General features: G+C 38.7%; 1 protein-coding gene across 1 annotated transcript in view; it reads right to left on the bottom strand.

Moving 5' to 3' along the window:
- Positions 1–25,807, bottom strand: part of LOC129178161 (protein kinase C-binding protein NELL1-like) — a 288,999-nt gene that overhangs the window by 133,816 nt on the left and 129,376 nt on the right. The window contains exon 12 of the mRNA XM_054770107.1: positions 24,628–24,756. Coding sequence (XP_054626082.1) covers positions 24,628–24,756 — 129 coding nt within the window. The remainder of the gene's footprint in view (positions 1–24,627; positions 24,757–25,807) is intronic.

The following is a 25,807-nucleotide window of genomic DNA, read 5'->3' as shown; positions in this document are numbered from 1 at the left end:
AAAGTAACATGGAAAAGTTCAGACATTTCATCCAAAAATAATTCTGTTTAGCACCGTTCTGTTTAGAATCGTTCAAAATCAAATGATGCCCAACCCTAGTGGGGGCCACATTGATATTTCTATATGTTATTTAATATTTTGTAAAAAGGCTAAAGAAAACGTACAGTATTATAGACAAAACTTTGTGTTATTTGTTAACTGTGTCAATATTCAAGCTTTTTCTCTTTACATAGTGCCTTTAGCTCTATTTTCCACATTTTTGATGGAGTTTTTTTGTTTAATTTGATTTTTACCATGTTTTTTGCCAAATAAATAATGAGCCTCAGCCACCAATGGCCCCAGACTGCTTTTGGACACCCCTGTTCTAAATGAAGAATGTAGAAACATGGTCTACTACAGACCGTTAGTACATTGGTTTGCAACTGTTAAGCATCCATGCACTGATCGCTTATGAACGTATGAGTTATTGAATGATTTGCATTTTACATAAAAAAGCAGACTTGTTGCTTTTGTTCCTCAAAGCATGTAACTTGCCAGTGTCGTGCGCTGCCAGTGTTACTGCTACTTCTACGGCTACTGCAGTATTACTACAGCAACAACTGCTGCAGGGGAGGGATGTGATGCACATGCACACAAAACGGGCCGTAGTTTGGACACCCCTGCTTTAGAAGAACAGCAAAGCAGAACCATGACAAAAAGCTTGACAAACAAACAAAGGGGGAAAAAAATGCAACATATGAACATTTTTAACTGAATCCGTCACATAAAATGGTGACAACTGCGGAATAGGGCAGGTTGTAGAAAATGTGAAGTGAGTAATCTAATTGATACTATGTTAAAATAAACTGCCATGTCAATGTCGGTTACGCTTGGGTTAATGACAATTAGCAACTGCAATGTGACTTTCACGTTACACTAAATGAACATCCCTAACCATGTCAGCGCAAGGTGATTGCTAAGCATGAGAGCCACACTCGAATCACAGTAAGTGTGTGGATGAAAAGAAATGTACATTTTTTTGCTAAATTTTAGGTTTGTATGGAGCAAAAACAAAAAAAAGAAAACCTATTTTATCTCTCCTCGCACCAATAAGCAGATCAATGGAATAAAAACAAAGTTCAATGTAGAAATGCTTTGTTTCATGTATATGTTAGGCATGGGAACTGTTGACAACTTTTGCTTTGTCTCATTAAGCGTGAACAACTATAGTACATGACTTGTATCTAAAAGCAGGAAATGATTGGTCATGTTTAAGTTAGGTAACGTCGGTATGTCTAAGAAGTTCAGTTTTATACTACAGTAACCCTTCGTTTATCACATTTAAGGCAAGGCAAGGTAAGTTTACTTATCGAGCACAAATCATACACACGGTAATTCAAAGTGCTTTCCAGAAAAGAAGGCAAAGGTAATTCAAATCACTCTAAAAACATTCCATAAAATTATTCCATAAAACATAAGTAATAATGAATTAAAATCAAAGAGTGCAGATAAAATAGTTTCGGTTGTCAGATGCACAGCTAAATAGAACTGTTTTCAGCCTAGATTTGAATATTGTTAAAGTTGAAGATTCTGGAAGATTCTTCCAGATTTGAACAGCATAAAACTGAAATGCAGCCTCAATGTGTTTGGTCCTGACTCTGCGCACCCGCAGGAGACAACTCCATGAGGTTCTCAGAGCCCGAGATGGTTCACATGGCTCTAACATGTCAGAAATGTATTTTGGCACAAGGTCTTGATAATACTTTTACACAAGCAGCGCTGTTTTAAAGCCTATTCTCTGAGCAACAGGAAGCCAGTGCAGAGACCTGAACACTGGATTAATATGACCGTATTTCCTGGTTCTAGTCAGGACTCAAGCAGCAGCATTCTGAATACACTGCAGCTGTTTATAGCTCGTCTAGAGAGCCCAGTGAGAAGGCTGTTAGTTAGTAGTCTAGCCTGCTGGAGACAAAAGCAAGGATTAGTCTCTCTCTAAATCTGGTTTAGACATTATTCTCATGTTTTTGACAATGCTTTTCAGGTCGTAAAAAACTGCTGATGTTATTGATGTAATGTGGCTGTTAAAGTTCAAGTCTGAGTCCATTTGTTGTTTTCGTAGTTAGAGCGTAAAAAACTGAACGCCCCTATAGTCACCTTTACACCTGCATTACCCAATATAGTAGACATAATAAGAGCAAATAAGCCATTTAAGACATAAATAAGACTCATGCTCGTGTGTGCTGCTATAAATGTGTTCCCTAGGGAAGCCGAGTGGTCGGCTGACAGAAAGTGATGTTTGAGGTTCAGAGTTAAGTTTTTGCTTGGTGTGGGTTACTGTAACAAATTTTTATTAGGGATTACTGTGCCTGTGAGATCATTCAAACCTGCAATAAAAGCCTGTTGTTCCGGCGATCAAGCGCCGTTTGTGTGTCTCACCAAACATTACAGTGACATTACTGAGACCTACTGACCAGTGTAGAATACTACATATCATTCACAGAGTCTTTGATTGTGTCTTCTGAAGGCCCTATATTTGTATTTTAGTTTGTTTACCCATTTTTATGCTTGAAAATGCTTAAAATAATTGTTATTATCATTTTTACACTTTGATACAGCCCATTTTAAATAATAATCTATTTTCTTTTACAAATAATAGGCCATATTCGACCACAAAACAGCATGATTAATTCATATACACTGCTAAAAAAAAAAGGGAACACTCAATTCACACTCAGTCAAAAGTGCTGCGCCATTATTCAAACTGTCCACTTAGGAAGCAACACAGATTGACAATCAATTTCACAATCTGTTGAGCAAATGGAATAGACAACAGGTGGTGTGTTTTTCTACTTTAATTTTGAGTGTGACTCCAAATCCAGACCTCCATGGGTTAATAAATTTGATTTCCATTGATCATTTTTGTGTGATTTTGTTGCCAGCACATTCAACTATGTAAAGACAAAAGTATTTCATAAGAATAATTCATTAATTCAGATCTAGCATGTGTTATGGATGTGATCCCTTTATTTTTTGAGCAGTATATTTTGGAAAAACCATGATAGCGTGAAGCCGCGAAATTCAAACCAGGAAGTGCCGAGGGACGAGTGTATACTAAAGATATGAGAATGCACACCTCACATTCAGTCATTTATGAAAAGCTGTTACTTAAAAAGTGATACCGAATAATTATCTTTGTCAACTCCAACGATCATTTCATCGCAAAATGCATGCAGTGTGCAACTATGCAAATGAAATGCAAAACCATCACTACTTATGTAACGTGCTGCTAAATGTAATTTTAAATTCATGAGGTGGCAGTCAGCAGATTTAATTCTTATATCCACAGTCATTTTTGTTATGAGGCCGTTTCCTGGAGTTGGTTCTTCTGATGTGAGACTCATTTCTGGCAGAAAGTTGTTCCACCTAGCAGAGTCTGCCTTATTTTGACCTGTGCAACTTAACTCGGTAGTAGGAAAATGTATGCCAAAGAGAACATAAAACAAGTTCTTAACGTGAATGGCTGTGGTTTTGTTGCTTGAGCTGATTCTCTATTTGAGCCTAAGGCCTTCTTCACTCAGAGGAAAGAGCCTGCTCGACCACTTAAGGAGCATCATAGTAGTGAATGGTCACAGAAGGCGTTTGCCTTTGGATGTGTCGCCATCTACTCTTTTCTGTGATGTGACATTTACCCAGAATGCCCAATTGATGGGGGATCTAATGCTGCTTGAAGCAGAAGAACTGCTCTGCTGAGCTGAAGGCTGAAGTGAAGAAAAAGGATGCCATACGCTATATCGCGGTTCCCTCACTATATTGCCTTTTTTTCCAAAAACAATTAATCAATAAATGATTGCTGTTTCGTGGTTGACTATATGGCCTATTATTAGTCAAAAAACACTGAAAGACAAGTACTGTATTATATGTAGTATTCTGGTCACTAGCCAAGCAGACATGCCATGGCTGAGATCGAATGAAAAAAAGGTTCTCCTCTCATTATGTGTGGAAGTGGTAAGTTTTTAAATTCTTTGTCCTTCTTCCCAACTCCATTTAACACACTTTCTTAAGTTTAGAATAAGTAAATTGGAGAGGCTAACTAGTTAGCTTGCTATGCTAGGGGCGGCCGACTGTTATGTCCCTGCAGTGATCTTGTAACCTGCGCAATGTGATGTAAAAAAAAAAAGAATAATGAGAGTGTAAAAGTGACTGTTGGGATGCTATTTCATTTCTACAATAATGTTAAAGCCAATATTTAGAAAGTCCTCAACAGGTTTTCTATGCTCTAACTACAAAAATATTCCGCTTCAGAACTGGTAAAGGGCACATGTTGAATAGGAAGTAAGCAAATGTATTAGCCATTGATATGAAAAGAAGAGGGGGTAGGATTGAATAAGCTCTGCTTCTTCCTACTCCTTTTGGAAACGTGGAACTGTGAATTGTAACTTGATGTACACCACAGTAAAATGTATGTATGTTCAAATAAATGAAACATTCCCATTACCACCTATGTGGAAATAAAGACAACCAGATGTGTTACGTGAAGATATTCTCAAATGAATTAACTAAATTTAAAATGATTGCATCCTCTGTGTATAGAGCCCAATGATCCAAAGACAGACTTACACACAATTCCAACAGATGACTAAATCCAGTAAGCATGACCATTTGTGAACATGAAGCCAGGAGTGTCCTGCATGAGAAGACTGTGCAAGCCCAGTTGGTTGAGAGTAGAAGGTGTGAGGATTTGCTCGGAAAACGTGAGTCGTGTGAAAAAAAAAAAAAAAGAGGGAGGTGTTGATTAGCAGAAGGAAATCTTTTGGAGCCCAGAAAACCAATAGATACTGAAGAGTTTGCTGCAGTGGTTTGAATGAATCATTTTCATCTAGCGTCAGTAATCTCAGTAAACAAATATTATATCGGAAATAACTTCACTTCAATAACTTCATGTTGCGGACAGAGAAGAAATGGTAATAACCAGCAAGGATTTGCTCCTTTCTTTATAGCTACATGGTTCTTTTAACTCATTTAGACTGTAAACATACTTGCTCATAAAGGTTTGTGGCAAGTTTTAACAGTTGACAATTTCCTGTCAGATAGTTGAAGAACAGGACTAGGCATCGGGAATCTTAAAATATGCATTTCGACCTCTATATATTTAATCTGCGGAAACAGCTATAAAACCGATGCGCCAGTACAAAATTGATAGCTATGAGAGAATCTGTCACTTAAGCTTCTGCTCTTCACCAGCTTGATTGACTTGCTCATAACCATACCTAGAACCTCAATACTAGATAGACAATAGACAATCATTAGATACATTATGTGCTAAAATGTGCACTGGTAGTTGATTACTGTTGTATTTCTTTTTTTTATTTATTTGATTTGAACTTGCATTGACTTATATAGTGTTTCCCAGTCAAGTCCCAGTCCACCGTGTTATTATTATTACCGCTACAGTCATTGTCGTCCCTCGCTGCATCGCGGTTCGAACACTGCTCCCTCACTCTATTGTGTTTTTTCACAAATTAACTAATTAATTAATGATCACCTTTTCGTGGTTGACTATGGCCTATTATTAGTCAAAAAATATTGAAAGTCACGTGGTATGTATTGTGGTCACGAGGCATGTTATGTTGTTACATTGATGAGACGTGACGTTAGACTACATTGCCTTCACACTCCATGGAGACTCCATGGCATCTCCGACATGATAGAGCGTGAAACATTAAAGCAATGTGTTAAGTGTAAAATAGCTTAAAAAGGATGGCGGTATTACCCTGGGTGGTCCCACAAAAACTAACAAAATGCACCCATTTATTATTTTTTGTTAGCCAACAGAGGACAGATTTTCACATTTACAAAAGCTTTATTGTCATTGTTGTTAAGACATATAACAAAATTAGCACAGTAACTCTGTTAGATAAGAGTATAAAATATTGTAAGGTCAGTGGAATGATGAGGCTGGAGGACGCACGCCGCAACTCAATATGGCCAGCGCGGCTCAGCAACTCTTCTTGGCTTCTGCGTGTAGCCGTACAGCGCAACCCCTGAACCACAGCTCATAATCACTACATCACATGAAAAACAGAAGAATCAAAATCACAAATGGAGGACAACAATGTCAACAAACTGATTGACATTAAAAATCCTTTATTATCGCCCATTCTCCTTATTTCTCTGGCAAAACTCGCAAGTAAATGTGCAAGCAATTGTTAATTTCAGTTTCACTTTCGACTATGTTGCCAACCGCTTATGTCAATGTCAGCCAATCAGTCTGAGGGGCGTTGAGACGGGTACCGAGGGCGGGTACCTTGAAAAAGCTCAGTACCTTGAAAGAGTTATGTAATATTTTGATAACAAATATGCCCTGACACTACAGAACGTTATTTGTATTTTCACTTCGTCATTTAAAGCCTTGCATTTACCCGAGGTTTTTCGTAATGCCAATAAGACATGGCAAATGACAAAATGGCATTTGCTCTGTGGCAATTAAAAAAAGAAGAGATTATGAGGTATTACGGTTTTATGAATTACCAATGATTCCTTTGCCTTTAGGGCATTTTTAGATGCTGTTTGTACGACATGTGTTTAAGTAGTTTGTTTCAGAATGATTTCTACCTGGCTCAGGTGATGTGAGATTTATGTGTGCAGGTCCTTGTCATTGATATGATGAAGGATAACTGGATTTTAGAGTCATAATTTGAACCCTGTCAGATGAGTCCAAGCGATGCAAGATGAAAATCGTGCGACTGTAATTGCTAGAAAGTAACTGATGGTTGTAATGACTTAAGAAACTGTTACATCACAATGTTAATGTGTGGCATTTTATTGACAAATTATATTGTCTCCATCTGTTCTGAATAAATTGTGGGTGAAAAGGGAAATAGATTAGGAAAATGGGAATGTTAAGCAACACTAAGCAGGGATGAGGCATGAAATAAAAAATGGAGTGAACCCTGAACCTATTGAGCTGTGGTGTGATAGAAGTTGTACATGAACACACACATTAACATCCAGGTGACAGCTACAGCGCTGCTCTGTGTTTGATTAATAGCCTGATAACTCCCTTTGTTGTGGCTTTGCCGACCAAGCAACAATTTTGGTGCTGTGATTATGTGTGTGTGTGTGTGTGTGTGTGTGTGTGCGTGTGTAGATAAGAAACTGTTTAACCTTCTGCCAATCACAGGCACAGATGTTATTTGGGTTTCCTCCCAAGATCACATTGGCAGCTCTTCTGAAGCTGCTGCTCTGAATATTATCCCAAGTGTACAAAGCAGCACGCTATGGAATGCAAACTACTTACATGTCTGTAGACCATCAATTTAGAGCAACATAAAGTGAGCTCTGCATTTGGACAACCTAAGGACAAATATAGACGTAATAGGTTTGTTTTATTCACAGATTTTGCAAATAATATTTAAGTTTTTATTAAGGCTGTCAAATGTTTACAATTTTTATTCAGGTTAATTGCATTAATTGCCTTAAATTAATCAGGGTTAATCACCATTTGCAAGTATGTCTGAAAAAAAAAAAAATTTTACTGAAAGAAAAACAGCAGGGCAGGGTTATATGTATTTGTATGTATTAAGAGCTCCAAATGAACTGAACATTTAAATCAAGCTAAAAAATACCATACACATCTGAACATCTTTTTTCATAACACTAGCCTCTTTCATTGTTATTCTAAAAAATAGTTTGAATCGCAATGTGACTGTGTTAGTATGAGCAATGAGGAGTTGTGTTGAATGAGACCGCGTAATAGTTTCTTTATAGTATAATGGAATTGTTTAATAATGATATTTTAGGTCAAGCACAAGTTCCTTTGAGAGTGAGTGATACGAATATCCACTCATTGATTCTCTTTGTCTTTCTGTTTATTTAAACCACACATACACACATAATAATACGTGTTTGCAAGTTGGAGATACATGTACTGCTGGAATTGCACTACTGTTGATGTGTTCAAATCAGAATAAAGTCATAAAAGACTGTCAGACTGTGTGACTGTAGGGACGCTCCACTGTCCCTCCGTCTGCCAAGACAGGTGTGGCTTGGCATGATGCGCATGCGTTAATTATGTTAAAAATTTGAATGTAATTACCGTAAATTCCAGACTATAAACCGCCACTTTTTTCACACGTTTTGAACGACGATGCGGCTAATTTATGGATACAAGATCTACAGGTCCCATCAGTGCATATTCAGGAAGTAGTGAATTGGAGTTGTGGACACTAATATCACATTTTGAAGTCTTATGCAGCAACCGTGTTTTGAGCATTTTGGTAAATTTGATCAATGGTAGAATTACTGCAGCTTCTGTTCTGACTGCTTGGACCGTGGCAGCTGTTGAACTCCGATGAAAAAAGGGTCTCACACCTCACTCATCGGAGCTAACGAGTGATGCTGGGAAGGTAGGATTGCAAGGTTTAGAGTGCGTCTTTCTGTGTAAATATCCCATTTTACAACGCAGACACCTGGGGCTTATAGAAAAGTGCGGCCTATATTATGGTCAAATAATTTTTTAAATTTGGTGCATGCAGCTTATATTCAGGTGGGCTCAACAGTCTGTAATTCATGGTAATTAATTAATTGAGTTAACGCATTATTTTTGATGCCCTAGCTTTTATTTTTCATGTGCAAATTCTTAATCAGAACTCAATTGTACCGTGTCTGGAATTTGTTGCATCGACTTACATGCACATATGTGCATGTGTATGCGTGTGTGTGTGTGTGTGTGTGGATCAGGGGCGCCGCCAGCAATTCTGGGCTCCATCAAAAAAAAATCACCTTGGGTCCCCCTGGGGCGGCTGTTGTCACCACATTGCTAGAACCTTAACTGACCCAACAAGAGCTTGACATAACTCCCACCCTGCAGGTTTGCAAATGTCTTGCTTCTTGTTCAATACCACCAGTGTAATATTTACTGCTAGTGAGTTGTCCATGCAACAGTCTGCATATAGGATGCAATTAACTTTTTTAAGCAAGGGAACATAAATGTGCCAAAGGACATATTTTACAGTCGCACTGTAATTTTAATTTCAACTTTTACTAGAGACTTAAAAAAAAACACTTACACATAGAGTACATTGACTTTTAAATGTGGAAAAATGATTTGCGTTATATGTATATATACAGGTAATACACCACCAGTTGTTGCTGCAAAGGGTGGCCCAACCAGTTATTAGGTTTAGGGGGCAATCACTTTTTCACACAGGGCCATGTAGGTTTGGATTTTTTTCTCCCTTCTCTCACACCTCTCTTTCCTTTTTTGACTTCCAAACTTTATTTAACAGTGCACTAGCAGCATTGTTTGTCCTTGCTCTGCCGCAACTGCCGACTGCAGTTACCAAGCACAGTGCAGTGAAGGTAGTAGCGGACAAAACAATTTCATGTAGCTATGGGGGGGTGTCAGTCAATATGGAACATTACTTTTGGTCAATGTCGATATTTCAAGTTACTGTTACTACCAAATACAAGAGATTGTTTTAATCGTTTCCTGATCATATATAGATTTTTTAAATCACAACCGGTCCACTTCCTGACTGTATATTTTTTTTTTTATCACAAGCAGACAACAAAATTATTTTACCTATTTATTGGGGCCCCTGTCAGTCAGAGACCCTTGGAATTGTCCTAACTTTTCCCCCCTTTACGGCTCCCCTTGTCTGGATAGTTGCAATCTTTGCTCATGGCACGAATTGCATGATTTAATTTTATTTTAATGAAAAAAAAAGACAAAGCGATGAAAGTGACTTTATTACACTTGTCAATTAATCAATTGGAAGAGAAGAAAAAACAGCAAGTCAAACAAAAAATGAAACACAGAAGAATTCGATTGCGAATGCGAAAAAAAATAAAAAATGCGAGTTCAACTCAAACATCCCGCTAACGTTAACCCGTGTAGTTTTCAAAGAAATACCTTTTTTGTTTCTTTGATATTCTGCACCCAGGTTGGTGCATGTTTAAGTGCTTGCAGCATCGCACGGTCACTAACACATAAGCAACGGCATATGTACAAATGTTTTTCATGGTCTTTTCAAAAGTAAACATCTTTTGTGAAAGTGTACTCCTGGGAAAGAAACTTTATGACATTTATATTCAAGTTAAATGGTTTGATATTGAGAAATTCATAGTAAAGTCGAGTAAAGTTCATATCATTAAAACAATTCATGGAGAAGTTCAGACACTTCATCCAAAAATAACTCTTAGCGCCCTCATTTAAACCATGCAAACTTTTATGACCCTGCCTCTTAAAAGCATCGGAATCGAGAATCGTTAGGAACCGGAATCAAAACGAGAAATCTGAATTGGAACCTGAATCGTTCAAATTCAAACGATGCCCAGCCCTAGTTATTATAGAGTCTATGACTATATATTTATTGAATTAATTGGGATTAATTAGACTGATGGTTAAATTCGTAATTTCTTTCAAATAATAAAATGGACCAATTATTACCATGAAATGCATGATAGCAAAGTAGTTAAACAAGTAAAACCTGAGGTTAAAGGTTAAATTTGTATGGTAATTGTGGTTGGTGATTTATTACTAACGAAGTGTACCTGTTAGGTACAATGGTGATACTGGATTGACAACATTAGTGGTCTATAAAATGGTGAGTCAGCTGACACACAAGTTTGTTCTCCCAGTAATTTAGTAGGATTCTCCAAAAGGATTACTTTTATATTTAAATGGCAATATCATCTTTTTACTTCAGCAGACCAAATCCCTGGTGGCGTAATGATTCATGCTTCTGACTGGCATGTGTTTGATTCCTGGTCAGGAGTGCGTCAGAAAAAAACAAAACTAAGCCAAAACCTTTTGCGTTGCTGACTCGCTATGGTGACCCCAGATGAGGAAAAAGTAGAAAGTGGAGAAAAAGCAACAGAAACATTGCAGCAAGCTGAAGTGTACTGTATCTGCAGCCATTTAAAGCTGACAGAACAAACCAAACAGTATCAAAGTCATGATTTAAGGGTAGTCCGCCGCATACAGCACAATATTTTGTCATGTTAAAGTCAAACCGAAACCACACTGACTGCTTTTTTGCTGGTCAACTTTGCAACACAGCCATCTGCTAGGGCAAAAAACAATTGGTATTTTGCAAAGTGCAAGGAAATTTTGCATATCATGACAAAGGCAAAAATACGCTAGTTACCAAGACGCTAGCAAACAGTAAATATACACAGTGATGTCAATGATGTGAATTTTTTATACCATGAGGAGTTATTACTACCTTGTATTGGTAAGTAGTTTGTCACAGCACTAAATGCTGTTGACAGGTTTAATTGTCGGTGGTTAAGTATTATATAAATATATAGCCTGGCAGAATATTTGGGTCATTAACCGTTCTGATGCAGTTGAGCATAAAATCGCAACTGCAAGGCAAAATCCTTGACATGAAGTCTGACGGCTAAAATAAATCCTTGAACAAAGCGGAACATTTTCGAGTCTTGGTTGACATTCCCTCATCGAATGACTGAGCTTAAATATTCATTAATTCACCACTGGATTTACTCTGTTCTGTATTTAGGCAGGAGATGAATTTTGGATGTGGTGTTGACATATCTTCTTTCTTGAAGCCTAAGTTACACAACTGATGTCTTGTCTTTTCTCAGTTGTTTAGGAATAATTTAGATTTATAAGAGAGCATATGCGTGTGAGTGCATGTGCTTGCATGTGTATAAGGCCAAGGACAGTTAAACTGGCATAGGGTGGATTTTCTGTATGTTCACATAGTCCGAAATGTGTCATTACCACCCAGTGGAACATGATTATTAGCTGTGGTCTGTGCTGTAATTAACACATGGTGAATGACTGAAGGTACCAAAGAAGAGGAGCTTCTGTCTATGAATAACCCACGGCAACCACATCTTCACCTTCCATTGAACAAGCAAAACAACATCATTAGGCCAGAAAAGCCTTGCCTTGTCATATATTCCTTTATTGTGAAGGAAGTCCCATTTTCATTTGTTTATTGAATGCACCGATAGTAAAATATATCAATAATTAGTAGGGCTGTGAATGATAAACCGATGCGACCGGATATCTGGTTTGACAACTGAACGATTCGGCAGCGCCGGTAGCAGCCTCCTGCATTGATAAGAATCACCCAGAAATCGATTGTGGAGACATGCACCGGATATCGCTAAAGAACCAATCGGTTGACAGAGTGTCTTTTAAACAACGCGAATGCCCGGGCTGCCGGCGAAAGCATTGCCACGTATGCTTCATAGTTTGCCATGACTGAAGACAAGAACGGATGTAAATAGTAGCAGCCGTGCTAGTTAGCTACAGTATATATACTGTATATCACTTGCACAATTCATCTATGTATCCATTTGCACAACTTAAAGTCATTTCTACTTTAAGCAATATTTATTTTCATGTAAATACCACATACTACTACAAATTAACGTGTACATATATTTTCTTAACACCTAACTGTCAACATGTGCAATATTATTTATTCACTTAGAACATCACTTTACTCTAAATACCTTCAATGCATACATTTATTGTACTTCCCTCACACAAAAAGAAGAAAGTCCAACACCAGCAACACCAGCAGACATGTCCGCGGTGTACCGTGGTGAAGTTCGTTTCATGTTGGATGTTGGATATTCGGCTCCATGGCTACAGCGGTAGTTCCCCCTCACTGTGCCCAGACTGCTGTGTCATTGTACGGGGCGATCGCACACAGTGGCGAAGCTACGTGGTGGCCAATGATGGCCGTGGCCACCCCATTGGCCATCTAGAAATTTCAGGTATCAACCTATCGCCACCCCTATGTGAGTCATGGTCTCACCTTGGCCACCCCAATGAAAAATTTCTGGCTCCGCCACTGCTCGCATGGGAAGTGCTGCTCTAAACACTGGTTGTTTATACTGGGGACCGTCAATAAATTACTATTACGCTGAGGCGAGTTTGTTAAAAAAAATTCATATATTCTATTCATATCAATTGATCTATAACCATGACAATATTCAGTATTTTTCACTCCCATTTTTTTCCAATTTGATCGTTTACTGGATGGATCTTTTATTAGATTAGGGAGCTGACTCAAAGAGATTTGTTACAAAATCCAAACAATATTGTTGGTCATGCTGTTTAACAAAAAAGTTCATCCAGCAATACTTAATTGGCATTATTTTAATGCATACCATATTAAATTCCATAATTCATGTTTGCAACAAAAGCTTTTTTTTTATTTTTTTTTTTTTAAAAGGATCAGTAGCATATTGGATCAGATCAGCAAGACTATAAAAAAACCGGATCCGATTAGAAGCCAAGAAATGTGGTCGGGACATTCCTATATACAGTATGACCAAAAAAAATGTCACCAGCCCTGAGCCGGAGGATCCGATTTGCATTCGGCACCAGTAACAACCTCCATTTGGGCTGAGGATCGTCCTGTGCCTTGGTGGACAGCCAATCGGATCCTCCGGCTCAGGGATGCTGACATTTTTTTGCGTCTACCACTTTACTTATTTGTTGCGGACTGCGAGAGGCCTTGCTTATGCAGCACAACAATCCGACCGCGTTCAAAGAGGAAAAGCTTTTTTGCCTTTGCCATCAAGAGGTCATGACAGTGTGAATACCTGACAGAAAATGACACTGAATCCACATTTTTGCCAATATTTTGGCTTTTAAAAGCTATGGTCTTCAACTTTTTGATCAGCTGATGAACAACCTATTTCACTTTAATGATTGATAAATTGCTTACTGAAATCTTTTTTTTCTCTCACGCTCCCATTTCTTCTCTTTGCATTTTAAAGCTCAACTTAGAACCTCCTGAGGATCCAACAGTGCAAAATGGAAATTCTTGAAATTTAAAGTCTTAAAATTTTGATCAGGAATGTACGGTATATATACAGTAGAGAGAAAGGGACATAGAGAGAGAGAGCGTGAGCAAGAGAGAGCGCTTTAGGCAACCTGCAGTCATGCCCATTCGGCTACTTAAAACAAATGAATATTTCCAGGCTGGCATGAGGGCTTTTACGCTCAAATCCAGAGGAAATTTGAACATTTTATCCCATACACCATGGAGAGCAGCAAACCCAATGGCTTAAGGATTATCACAGCAATCCCCACAGCTCAAAAATGGTTAGGAAATTGAACGGAAATAAGAAGGGATAAATAACCATATGAAGAATGAGGCAAGGGACCGGGGTGATGCCAAGGATGGCGCTGGAACACATGCAGTCAGTGCAGTGCAGACGGCAGAGATGGATGCCACCCAAAAGTGAGTTTGAAGGGTGGGATCGGAGAGGGGGGGGGAACTCAGAAGAGCGACAGCATACAAACAACATGCTGTTGTTCACTGAAATGACTGTAATTTATTACAGCTCTTTCACTGACCTTTTACTAGAATCCCGTAGCTGTGGATGCAGCACACCTCTGCCAGTTTTGCACAGTAGAGTGAGTTGCTCCAAATAGTGCTTACAGACACTCTCCTTCCTCATAGACCCACTGACTTTCGCACCGTGAATAGGGCTTGGCTAAAAGTACTGACTGCATTTTCCAGCAGCATGCCATCTTTCAGTATCTTTGTCTGAGCAGTGACAAAAAGCTTTTATTGTTATGTTTTGCTGGGCCTGTCTACCTTTGCGTGTTTTAGCAAGTAAATTGTGTTTTGAGCATTAATCTGGGAATACATATTGATTATTTAGTTCTGTTTTTTCATAACTTTGGCCATTTCTTTTCCAGCAATGGGGAGGTTGGCCCTGCAAGACTAAATGCTGACTGCAAACACACACATTTGCTATGTTTAGGCTATGGTCAATATTCATGTGAGCAACCAGTCACTTCTACTACTTCTACCACAACAAATTTTAACCTAATGCACACTGGGACTTATTCACAAAAAATGTTTCTACTTTTTTTTTTTATTATTTTGCACAGCCAACAGAATTACTAAAGTGCATGAAATTCCCTTAAAAACAAAATAAGTGACACTGATTTCCTACGGACTACATCCTACAGGTTAGAACTCCAAAACCGTATGTGTTGCATCAGTATTTGTAGTCTTTATTAACTAAAAAGTAAATTTTAAAAAAGGTTGGAATAGCCAAAAAGCTTCTTGGAAAAGTATGAAGTTATAATTAGGGACAAATTTACTTTAAAAAATTGTTGCTGATAGTAGACCATTGTTCCGTCACCGCCACTGGATAATAATAAATAGATCACATGGATCCTACTATAATGGTGTCATACATGTCATTTTTAACACTGTTATTGCCAACACTGGAAGTCAGTCTTTTAGTCTTTTAGATGTAGCTAAAAAAGAGGTATGGGAGTGCTGTAATCCAGTATGTTGCCACCTAAAACATTTATTTACATCAATAAACCATCTAACAGCTGGAGATATGAAACTGATCCTCACATGCATCCAGTTATGAGATGAATGCATCGGGAAAGTGTGCAAAGCTTGCCACTGCCACAGGCTTTCCACTCTTCTGCATAACTCTCACCCTAGCACATGCACCCAGCTCTTTTTAAATTGTACCAAACTGAGGTGGAGCAGCCGTCATTGCTTGTTCGTTCCCTGTCATTACATTTTTGTTTTAAGACCTCGCAGACTTTCAACCGAGTACCTGATTGATTCACAGAAGAACAACACAGCCAATTACTCCAAAATGCCACTGAGTGAACACAATTCAGTCAGTAGCCCTGGCCAATCCCACAGGAGACAGATGCATAATGCTGCTCCCATCATCAGGAATGAATAAGGACAAATGAGGGCTATTACCAACTGCTCCCAATCAATAAGCCAGATCTTCTTCATTTTGCCCCTTTTCACAGCATTGAAAGCATTAACAGTAATGACTGGACTCTGAAAAGGTCTGTGATATAAAATCAGCCAAACCTCTGCAAGATATGATGACGTTATACAGATTGCCATGCTCCTCATCCTCCAGTTCTTGTTATGCGTGAGCAAGCTTGGTACGGAAAATATTGAGCAGACAGTAAAAGCAGACTCTGCATGAACATCATGTTTTTCTGGGTTCATCTGCAATCCCAGGGAAGCTACACAAACTCACAAACACACTTTCATCCCTGCTGAAGAAGCTCTGCAGGCAGGGGTTGCCCTTGATTAGCTCATTTCCGCACTGTGAGGTTACAAATTCTGCGGCTTTGCACTCCCGTGGATCTATCTTTTTGTAGTTTGATGCTGCTGCCACCTGCCATTTCAAGTCTTACAGTTTGTGATGATCTGTCCGTCCCTTCAACTTACAGCCACCCAGAAGCCAAATGTTCCATAATCTCTCCTCTTTTACAAATGTATGATAACTGCACCTGCAGTGGACCCAGAATTGCGGGGATAGGACACACATGGAGAAAATCGGAATCCTAAACCACTTTTCCAGGGTATGCTGGATCTGGACACTAAAACCACCATTGAGACAAAAGTATTTGGGCGCATAATCACCGCACCCACAGAAAGTGAAAATTGTATGATTGGTCTCTGCAGCGATAACAGCGTCTCGTGTCGTAATCTTTTTCCAAGATTTTGGAGCCTGTCTGTGGAAGCCGTTAAAGCAATTAAAGGACACTGATGTTGGACCCGAGGGAGGATGTGGTGGGGTAGTAGGTGGCTCAGAGACTCCCAAAGATATGAGAAAGTATGGATATTGGCTACATACTACTTATACTACATATTTTTTGTGAGGAATATACTGTTCAAAAATTGCCTTCAGAATACCTCTCTACCACACACCATGGAGTTGCTGCACATCAAGTAGGACCAGCAAACTATGTCCAGGAAGCATTTTGCCAGTGTGACATAGGTTAGAAAGTTAGAGCAAAGAAGAGAAGAAAAGCTGCAACCTGCTGTGTTGTCAGCTCAGAATGCGTAGAGATCAGGGGCATCTTAAAACGCTTCCCCAGAGCCTGTTAGCCAAAGGGACCATCATACGTTTGTTGTCTGAAGTCAGGGAGTTCAGCTGCTGTGGAGGCTAAATGAAAGTGAGCTGAACAAACAGAAATAGCCCCGTTAAGTTTGATGTGTTGGCCTCACAGTAGGTTCTAATCTTGTTACACACAGCATAAAAAAGGACAGCAGGGCAGAATCCCTGTACCAAAGAATTCTGCCGAGGAATCCAGACCTTTTTGAAGAAGTAGAGAAGCTATCACAATAAACAGCTCAAACATGTTAATTCAGCCCCAAATCATTTAAAACACAGCTGGAGAAGCAATGAAACCATTGCAACTATTACACACCAAAAAGGCAAATCTGTGCTTGAGTTAGATCGGTTGAGGAGAGAGAGAAGAACAGACACAAGCAGCGTCTTTACTGAGACCCATGGTGGCTGTAAACAGCAGGAGACTGTTCCTAAACAAACTCCTGATGTCAAATAGAAATATTGCCGTTTGATAAATGTCAATAAAAGACTCAAGCCAACCATCCAACCAAATGTTCTAAAATTATTATTTCAAATTGAAAGGAAACCTGCCAAAGATGATTTGTGTAGGCCATATAACAGTGGTGTGCAGTTAGGGGAGGCAGGTGAGGCAGAGCCTCACCAGTCATGATAACAAATAAAACAAAACCATATTTAATTTATGTTATCATTATACGTATACTACCGGTCAAAAGTTTTACAACCCCAATTTTTCTAGTTACTTATTGAAATTCAAGTCCAATGAATAGCTTGAAATGGCACAAAGGTAAACGATGAAGTATCAGATGTTAAAAAAAAAGGTAAGGTTTCAAAAAAATTTTAAATAATGTATATTTAGGAATTATACAAAAAGGCCTGTTTCAGGGACCACAAAATGGGTCAACAATTTAAAGTTGTTCTGCAGAAATGGAGGCTGATCAAGCCTTGGCAGTTGGTGCAACTAATTCCTACAGGTGTTCTGGAGTACTTACTATCTCCTATGTCTACAGAGTGTGTTGGGAACACACTGTGATACTATACCACCATCTTAACACTTAACAATGTAGTTTTATTCCTTTAGAGAAATTAGAGTGTATTTGTATTTTGAATTGTATTCCGAATGTATTCTCTGTATAAGTCCAATCGTTTTTAACATTTTCGTAAGTAAAATTAGCTGAATTTACACATTCCCCGATCAGGTGAGGCTGCCATCAGCGTGCCTGTCTACCGACATGATACCGACATTATCGAGAACTCACTGTGCACCGACTGAGTTGACAGGCCCATAAAAACTGTGGTCCACAAATGTTCCGCAGGCCACACTTTGGACATCCCTGGTTTACATATGTCACTGGGAGGTGGGAGTGTTAACAAATGAGAGAGTTCATGCTGTTTTTTCGTAGCAGTATCACTAAATGACCTCCGCTATAGGCAAAGGCTGGATACAGGGACACACACCAGTTTGAGGAGGTCGCTCCGACGGCAAGCCTCTCGTGAGGATTACACAGTAAATGCATGACGAAAGAAACACTTCATTACATCTTTTAATGTGGGACAGCACCTATGTCACAGAGAGCAGTCATCTTGCCTACATCGCTCCAGTGTCCATCTGATGACATAGCTAGTTAGCTGCAAGTGCATATTGTGCGGCTGTGACGTCATCGAGAGTTGCCGATGTGAACAATGAAAAGTTGTAGGAGACTTGTAGATTTATATACAGATGTGCGAAAATTTGGCTCTAGTTTGATTCACTTTGTATGGACTTATTCACAGAGCATGATGTCTTCACGATCACGGATACATGTTTGTACTCGTCAAAAATGCATTATCCGTAACGGATAACTGGTCATCTCTAATTTTTACCCACGTCGAAGGTCACCAAATATGGAGATGCAATTCACAACAAGACAGGAGTTGAGGTAGGTGGCACCAAACACTCTTTACTCTTAGATAGAAAGATACTTTATTAAGCTCGAAGAGAAATGTCTAAAACAATATTGTGGGTCACTGGAATGTGCTAATTCCATGACATACAGTATGTGATGTTACACATATCGGTATCGGTTAAAATGGGAATCAGAAATTGAGAGTTGGACAATATCGGCATATCGGTTATCGGCAAACAAGCCAATTATCAGGCATCCCTAGTTTTGACCAATAATAGGCCATATTCAAGCACAAAACAGCATGGTTTATTAAATAATATATTTTTGAAAAACTGAGTGAAGCCGCAAAGTACGAACCACGAAGTGGCGAGGGACTGTTTTAGAAATATATTTCACTAATTTGTAATAGGAGACATACTTTCTTACATGTAATTGCATGTGTGTGTTAGTGGGTAAAGTGTATGATAGATGAATATACAGTATTTAGGTTCTGTGTCACAGTTTTGAATTAAACATCCAGTGAGTTCGGACAGCACACTACACTGATGTGAAAGCACCATTGGTGAGAAGCACTGAGTTAATTTCATGGACAGCTCTCTTTCCAGCTCAGCGTATCGCCTACCTGATGCTGCTCCATTCTGCTTACATTTCAACATTTGCACTAATTGGCATATCATCGTCTTATTATCCTCATCAGCTCTTGTTTACGCTGTGAGTAATTCTCCCAGCAGATCTAGCACATCTAAATCCTCACTCAGTGCCTGAGGACACAGACACATTACACTGGTGTTGTTTAGCTGACAACTCCCTAATTACAGCCTGAAACAATGATGTTTTTGTTCAAACACAATAGCTTGAGCCCAGTCAGGCCAAAATCAAAATATAAAATGTTGACTAGTTTCATGAGATGAATATAACTTTGGGGGTCGGGCATGGTGGGTTTGTTGCTCCCTAGTAGTCCACTCTACTAGGGACCCACATCTGGGTTGTGGGTCTGGGACCGTAGGGTCCCCTACTCCCCTGTGCGGCGTGTCACGTTGAGGCTTCCGGGTGTTGTGTGTGTGCGTGTGTGTAACAACAAAACATCAAATAAAGTCAACTAAATTCTGTATAACAGGGGAAGAGTATCTCACACTTTCCCCTGGCAGAGCACATCTGTTGAGCATGTGAGGGCATTTAGATCAACAATACTATCTGCCCTAATGGCTTGACAGGACAAAAAAAATAATAACAATGTACTGATTTAAGCCACGCCCGTTTTTGGTTAAACCACACCCACTTCTGTTTTATGCCCCGCCCATTCAGCATACAGGTACGGATACAGATAATTTAGATGGGTGAACAGATAGAGATACAGATAGTGGTGTACTCGCTCGTCGCTAGTAAAAATGTCGACAACAGAGACAAGCAGACAGTCCCGGTGCCGCTACAAGCTAACGAGTTAGCTAACGTCGGTGCTATCTGCCACTCCCGTGGTTTCAACATATCAAGCCCAGTTCCGACTGCGAGGAATAACACAGGACGTGACAAAGTATTTCCACGTATTGGCGCCACTGGATGCCTCGGTGACGGGAAGTACAGGGGTCCACAGTTTTTTATTATTGGCTTTCAGTATAGGCAAAAACCTGATACAGACATCAACCGATATACATCTTTATTCCAATATCGGGCCGATAATATCGGCGTAAACAAGAACATTAACATCTTCATCACACACAACAATGGACAAGCGATCGCGTGCATTGATACAAACGGAGAGAAAATAACACAGTTATTTGTGAGGTCTGATTTTTTTGAGGAGGCATTTTTTTTTAATGCAAATGTAACGCATATTGTTTTGAGAAACCAAACTCTTTACTTAAGTGGCCCCAGCCACTAATTGGAACTATGTTCCTCATCACTCAAATCTGACCAGAATTGAGACCAAGTGTGGGGTAAGTCACCATTGATGCACTACACTGCTAATGGGGATGCCATACAACTCCATTCACTTCACTTCATTCAAATGCAATTTCAAGCGGATGTTTGCAAATCATTTAAAGTAAGCAGAGATATGTTTTTCCTGTACATAACATTAGTCATTAGCCATCAGCTAACGGCTAACAAAATATAAATTTTTACATTGGACAGATGGACCAAAACATGAGCATAGTTCATTTTTTTTTACATCATTTTATCATGTAGATAAAAAAGTAGTCTTTATTTGTACATCAATTTTGCAAGTAAAGTCGATTTACTTTTGCAGATGATGTTAACTTAGTTTTGAAAAAAACAAAAAAGTCAACTCACTTTTGTGAGTAAAGTGGACTTGTAAAAGTATGTTGACTGCTAAAGTAAATTGACTTGACTTACAAAATGAAAGTTGTACAAACAAAGACTGCTCTTGTTTGATCTATGAGATAAAACAATGTAAAAATGTGCATTCCTTTTTCAAGTATTTATAAAGTCCTAAATCAAGAATGATGTTATACCACATGCCGTAATGCATTTTTTTATCACAGGCTTTGGTGAGCACGAAGTTGTCATGGGACTCAACCATCATTAGCATGTGCCTACGGTTGCTTTTCCTCATGAGTACAGTATGTGTGCATATCAGCAGTTTCTGCCTTCTCGGGCAAGTTGTAGTTGACAGGAACAACATACATCATTATTGTCCATGCAGTGCCACAATGACACCCTGTTTTTTAGTCTAATAAATATGTCAAAGATGAAGCAATACTGCTAGACTTACTACAATACTCAATGTGCCATTCATACAGCTGAGTGTTACATTATGTACAGACATTAGCTTGAAACACAGAAAGCATATGTACAGCAAGTTAGCCGATGTCTAGAGCAAAAAGGTTCTACTTTATATAATGTATGTAGATATCCTGGTTATTCAGAAGTCAAATTTTAATATAGTTGATCCTCTCTGAATTTCCCCACACTCAGAAAGCTGTCTCACAAATGAGCTCACCAAAGTTTTACTTTTACGGCATTAAATTTAAAAATAAATATACAGTCATCTCTTGTTTATCCCAGTTAATTGGTTCCAGACCCCGCAAAGTAGGATTCAGTATAATAAATGGAATCATTTTGTCGTTAGTCCATAGAAAACCTGTTTATGACCTTCTAAAAACTTGAACATTATTAGAGCCCTGTAAACATGAAATAACAGCCCTATAGTCACCTTTATACTCATATTACCCAATACAGTAGACATGATAAGCAATAAGATATAATAACTCACCGTTAGCATAAGGAAAGTTCATTGTTGATTGCACGTGGCATTTAAAACAAGGATCGACATCAGCCTATCATCCATCATCACTATGACGTTTGTCACTTGATTGATATATTCATGCTAGTGTGATATGCATCTGCCATACACAGATATATACTCCGCCAGTACTGCTAGCTTTGTGTACGTCACACTGCACACCGCTTGTGCGCAGGCTACAGCACCTCTGAAGTGACACAAGAGACAATGTTGCTAACACTAACATTGCTTAAACAAGCTACCTAATGTATACGTCTTCTCAATAAAATGCACAGTAAACGTGTCTTTAGCTAACTTATTGTCCTGTCAAAGGGGTCAAACGTTACCTAGAAAGGTCATGTTTGCTAACATGAATGTTAACGTATCCAGGCGGACAGCAAGGCACTGCATCACAGATGTTGAATAGATTATTTCTATTTAAACTATGTTACATTAAGTTACATTATTTTCTGACGATCAAATTCATTGTCTTTTTTTTTTTGTCAATATGTTTTAGGGACACTGGCAGTATTTTTTTCTTTTAAACATGCCATTGTAAGAATTCTACTTTGACTTACCATAAGCCCTATAAAAGTATTCTGATAATCATCTTTGGATAATAATGTCAAATTCAGTGGAGATGTCAGTTACTGTTAATGATTAACTAAATTTCACTGTCTTTTACTGATTTAAATGTGGAAACTGGGGTAGATAATCTCAGTTTTTTGTATGACTTGACTTGTAACTTGCTTGACCTGAGCATTGACCTGACTTGCTTGAACTGTCTCACTGACTCACTGTCCATGCATTTTTTATTGAATGTGACTGCTAAATAACCCGCCATTGGGGAAAAGAGAGTTGAGTGGATGTGGGAAACACTACTGAATTAAAGAAAGAACTCATCATAAAGTACAAAAATGGCGACTGCGTGGCCAATCTTGCCAAGATGTACAGGAAGTCTGCATAAAAAATAAGGTCCATTCTGGCGAAAAAAAGACTTGGGTAAAGATGTTAATGAAACAGTGATCACAAATGAAGATGGTGAGAAGTTGCTGTTCTCCTCTCCTCTCCTCATTGTATTCGCCAACAAGAGTCTTCAGTAACGGTGAAAGTAATTTCCATTTTATTTGTCATTTAAACATTATTTTGAATTGTTTTCAGGATATAAATTATAATTATTCTCCATAAAATTTACTTTAGTTAATATTTTTGCGTGTCTGGAACAGATTGATTGGATGTCATTATTTCCTATTGGAAAAAAATTCTTCAGTTTCCATATGTGCCGGTTTTTGTCTGACTTTATGGAACAATAATAAAAATCAAGTCTTCAATCACTCTGCCATTTTAAGTTAATATGAGGGAAAAACAAATTTGGAGTCGATGGAGCAGTCATGTTGAAAATATAAAATATTTAATGTCAAAGAAGGCTTCCAGCTAATCCATTTGCAACAAAAGTTTGAGCTAACTCCAGGGGAAACCCCTAAACATGGATATTGCCATGCCTTGATGATTTACATTGTTGCCAACAATCAGTGTCTTTCCGTTCTCACTCATATGGTGTGGTACAATCTTGGATTGGAGCAGAGCTTTGAGTAAACCTCTTTACCACGCAGATCAAGCAGAAGCAAACAGACTGAAAGGCTTGAGGCTCCCCAGCTCTCAGCATGTTTAGAGGATTGAGTCCAGGGTGGCGCCGACCCAAAGACAACAGTAGACAGCAATGAGAAAATCCTCCAATCTGGCGATTGGCACGGCTATGCATCTTAATCAAATGTGACCATTAGCTCCATCCCAAGGAGTCTGGGCCTACAGTACCCAGAGGCAAGGTTATTGCTCTGCCAAACCCAACAACCATCAAAATGGAAGCAAGCTGACACTCACAGATAAAGCACTTCTAGTTCAATTGGAAAATTACAATATGCCATTATAGAGTACTCTCATGTCAGCACTGACATGACAGGACATGGTAGAGGAGAAACAGACACTAAATTAGCCATCTTAACACAGACAACAAAGGTAAATCCCATGGAATTAAACACTAAAATGGAAAACCAAGCATTCATTCATTGATTTTCTATGCCACTTAATCCTCATTAGGGTCACGTGGGGGTATGCTAGAGCCTATACCAGCTGACTTTGGATGCTAGCCAATCACAAGGCACATACAAGCAAAAAAACATTCACACTCATATTCATACCTATGGGCAATTTAGAGTCGCCAATTAACCAGTTAGCCTAAATGCATGTTTTTGGAATGTGGGAGGAAGCCGCAGTATCCAGACAAAACCCACGCATGGGAAGAACATGCAAAACGGAGATTCAAACCCAGATCTTCCAAATCTCCTGACTGTGTGGCCAACATAACGACTTGGCTACCGTGCAGCCCAAAACTAAGCATACTCAATTTTAAATTCACATTCACTGCCAATCGTTACATATATATAAACCTTTCATTCAGGTCAAAGTTCACAATCAAACATGATCTTTGTTATCCTAATGCATAGTTTACAGTCTTTGTAGCACTGCTTCTATTATTGCCCAAAACAGCCTGCAAATACTTTTTTAAACAATTATCAAAATGTTCTTAATGAGCAAAATAAATAGGAGTCAGTCTCAGGAATCTTGCAGAGTGAAGTTTACTCCTACCTTCACAGTAAGTAGAATCCCCATGAATGGAGGCATAGCCGCTCTTGCATTCACACTCCGCTTTTGTATTCCGATTTTTACATTCAGAATTGTCTCCACAGATGAGGCCCTCTGAGCAGAAGTCATAACCTTAAAAAAGTAGGAAAACAGAATGTAATGTTTTTCTGGTTTCTTAAAAATAACATTTGCCAGGCAAATTTTGTGTAAATACACACACACACACACGCGCACACACACACACACACACACACACACACACACGTTCATTTATCACTTTCGTCCATCATTTAAATGCATTTACCATTGTGTTCTGCATGTAAACCTATAATTCTTTTATATAAACGTGTTTTGTGTTAACATTTTTGGGTGTCTCTAGCGCAGGGGTCGGGAACCTTTTTGGCTAAGAGAGCCATGAAAGCCATGAACATTATTTTTAACACTGTGATTTTTGTAATGTATTACTTTAAAATGTCAGCCAAAAAAAGTACAATAGATAAACTTTGTGGTGTTTAGACATGCCTGAGAGCCAGATGAAGTCATCAAAAGAGCGATAGGTTCCCTACACCTGCTCTTGCGGATTAATTGGATTTACATTGTTTACTAGGGGATTTTTTTTCCCCGTTTTTGTAGGATTTGGTTTTAGACTGACCCTTTGGAATGGTTTAATAACAAAAACAGAGGTATCACTGTATTCTAAAATAAGTCCAAAGATACAGTACAGTCCTTTACCGTAATTGCACTACTAAAGCAGAGTAACTTCAGAAATGCAGACAGTCTCCTTAAAACAATGTTAACAGACTGACAGCTAAATGTGTAGCTTGTGAATCTGTTAGTCATTTGTAATGCCAATTGAATTGCTGTTCATCACTTTTAATTAATATTTGAGTAGTTTGTTCCTCTTCGACCTGAAAGTAAAGCAAGAGTTGCATTTCAGAGTATCGACTGCAATGGAGACAAGTTAGGGAGAAGCACAGTCTCTTATCTCTAAATGTATAAATCCTCTTGCCTGCAAATGTTTCCTATCCCATCTTCTCCTTTTCTTTTTAGTACTAGTAATTTCAAACACTGTAATCTTATATTTCTCTCTATTTTCATCTCCTCTCATCTATGTCTTTCTCTCTCTCAACATTGTGACACTTCATTTTATTTTCCTCATTTTCTCTCAGCTTTTGAGGTCTTA

Source organism: Dunckerocampus dactyliophorus, chromosome 3 (assembly GCF_027744805.1).
Source record: "Dunckerocampus dactyliophorus isolate RoL2022-P2 chromosome 3, RoL_Ddac_1.1, whole genome shotgun sequence".
NCBI lineage: Eukaryota > Metazoa > Chordata > Actinopteri > Syngnathiformes > Syngnathidae > Dunckerocampus > Dunckerocampus dactyliophorus.
The sequence above is the reverse complement of the archived record's forward strand: the minus strand, read 5'-3'. Positions and strand labels throughout refer to the sequence as shown.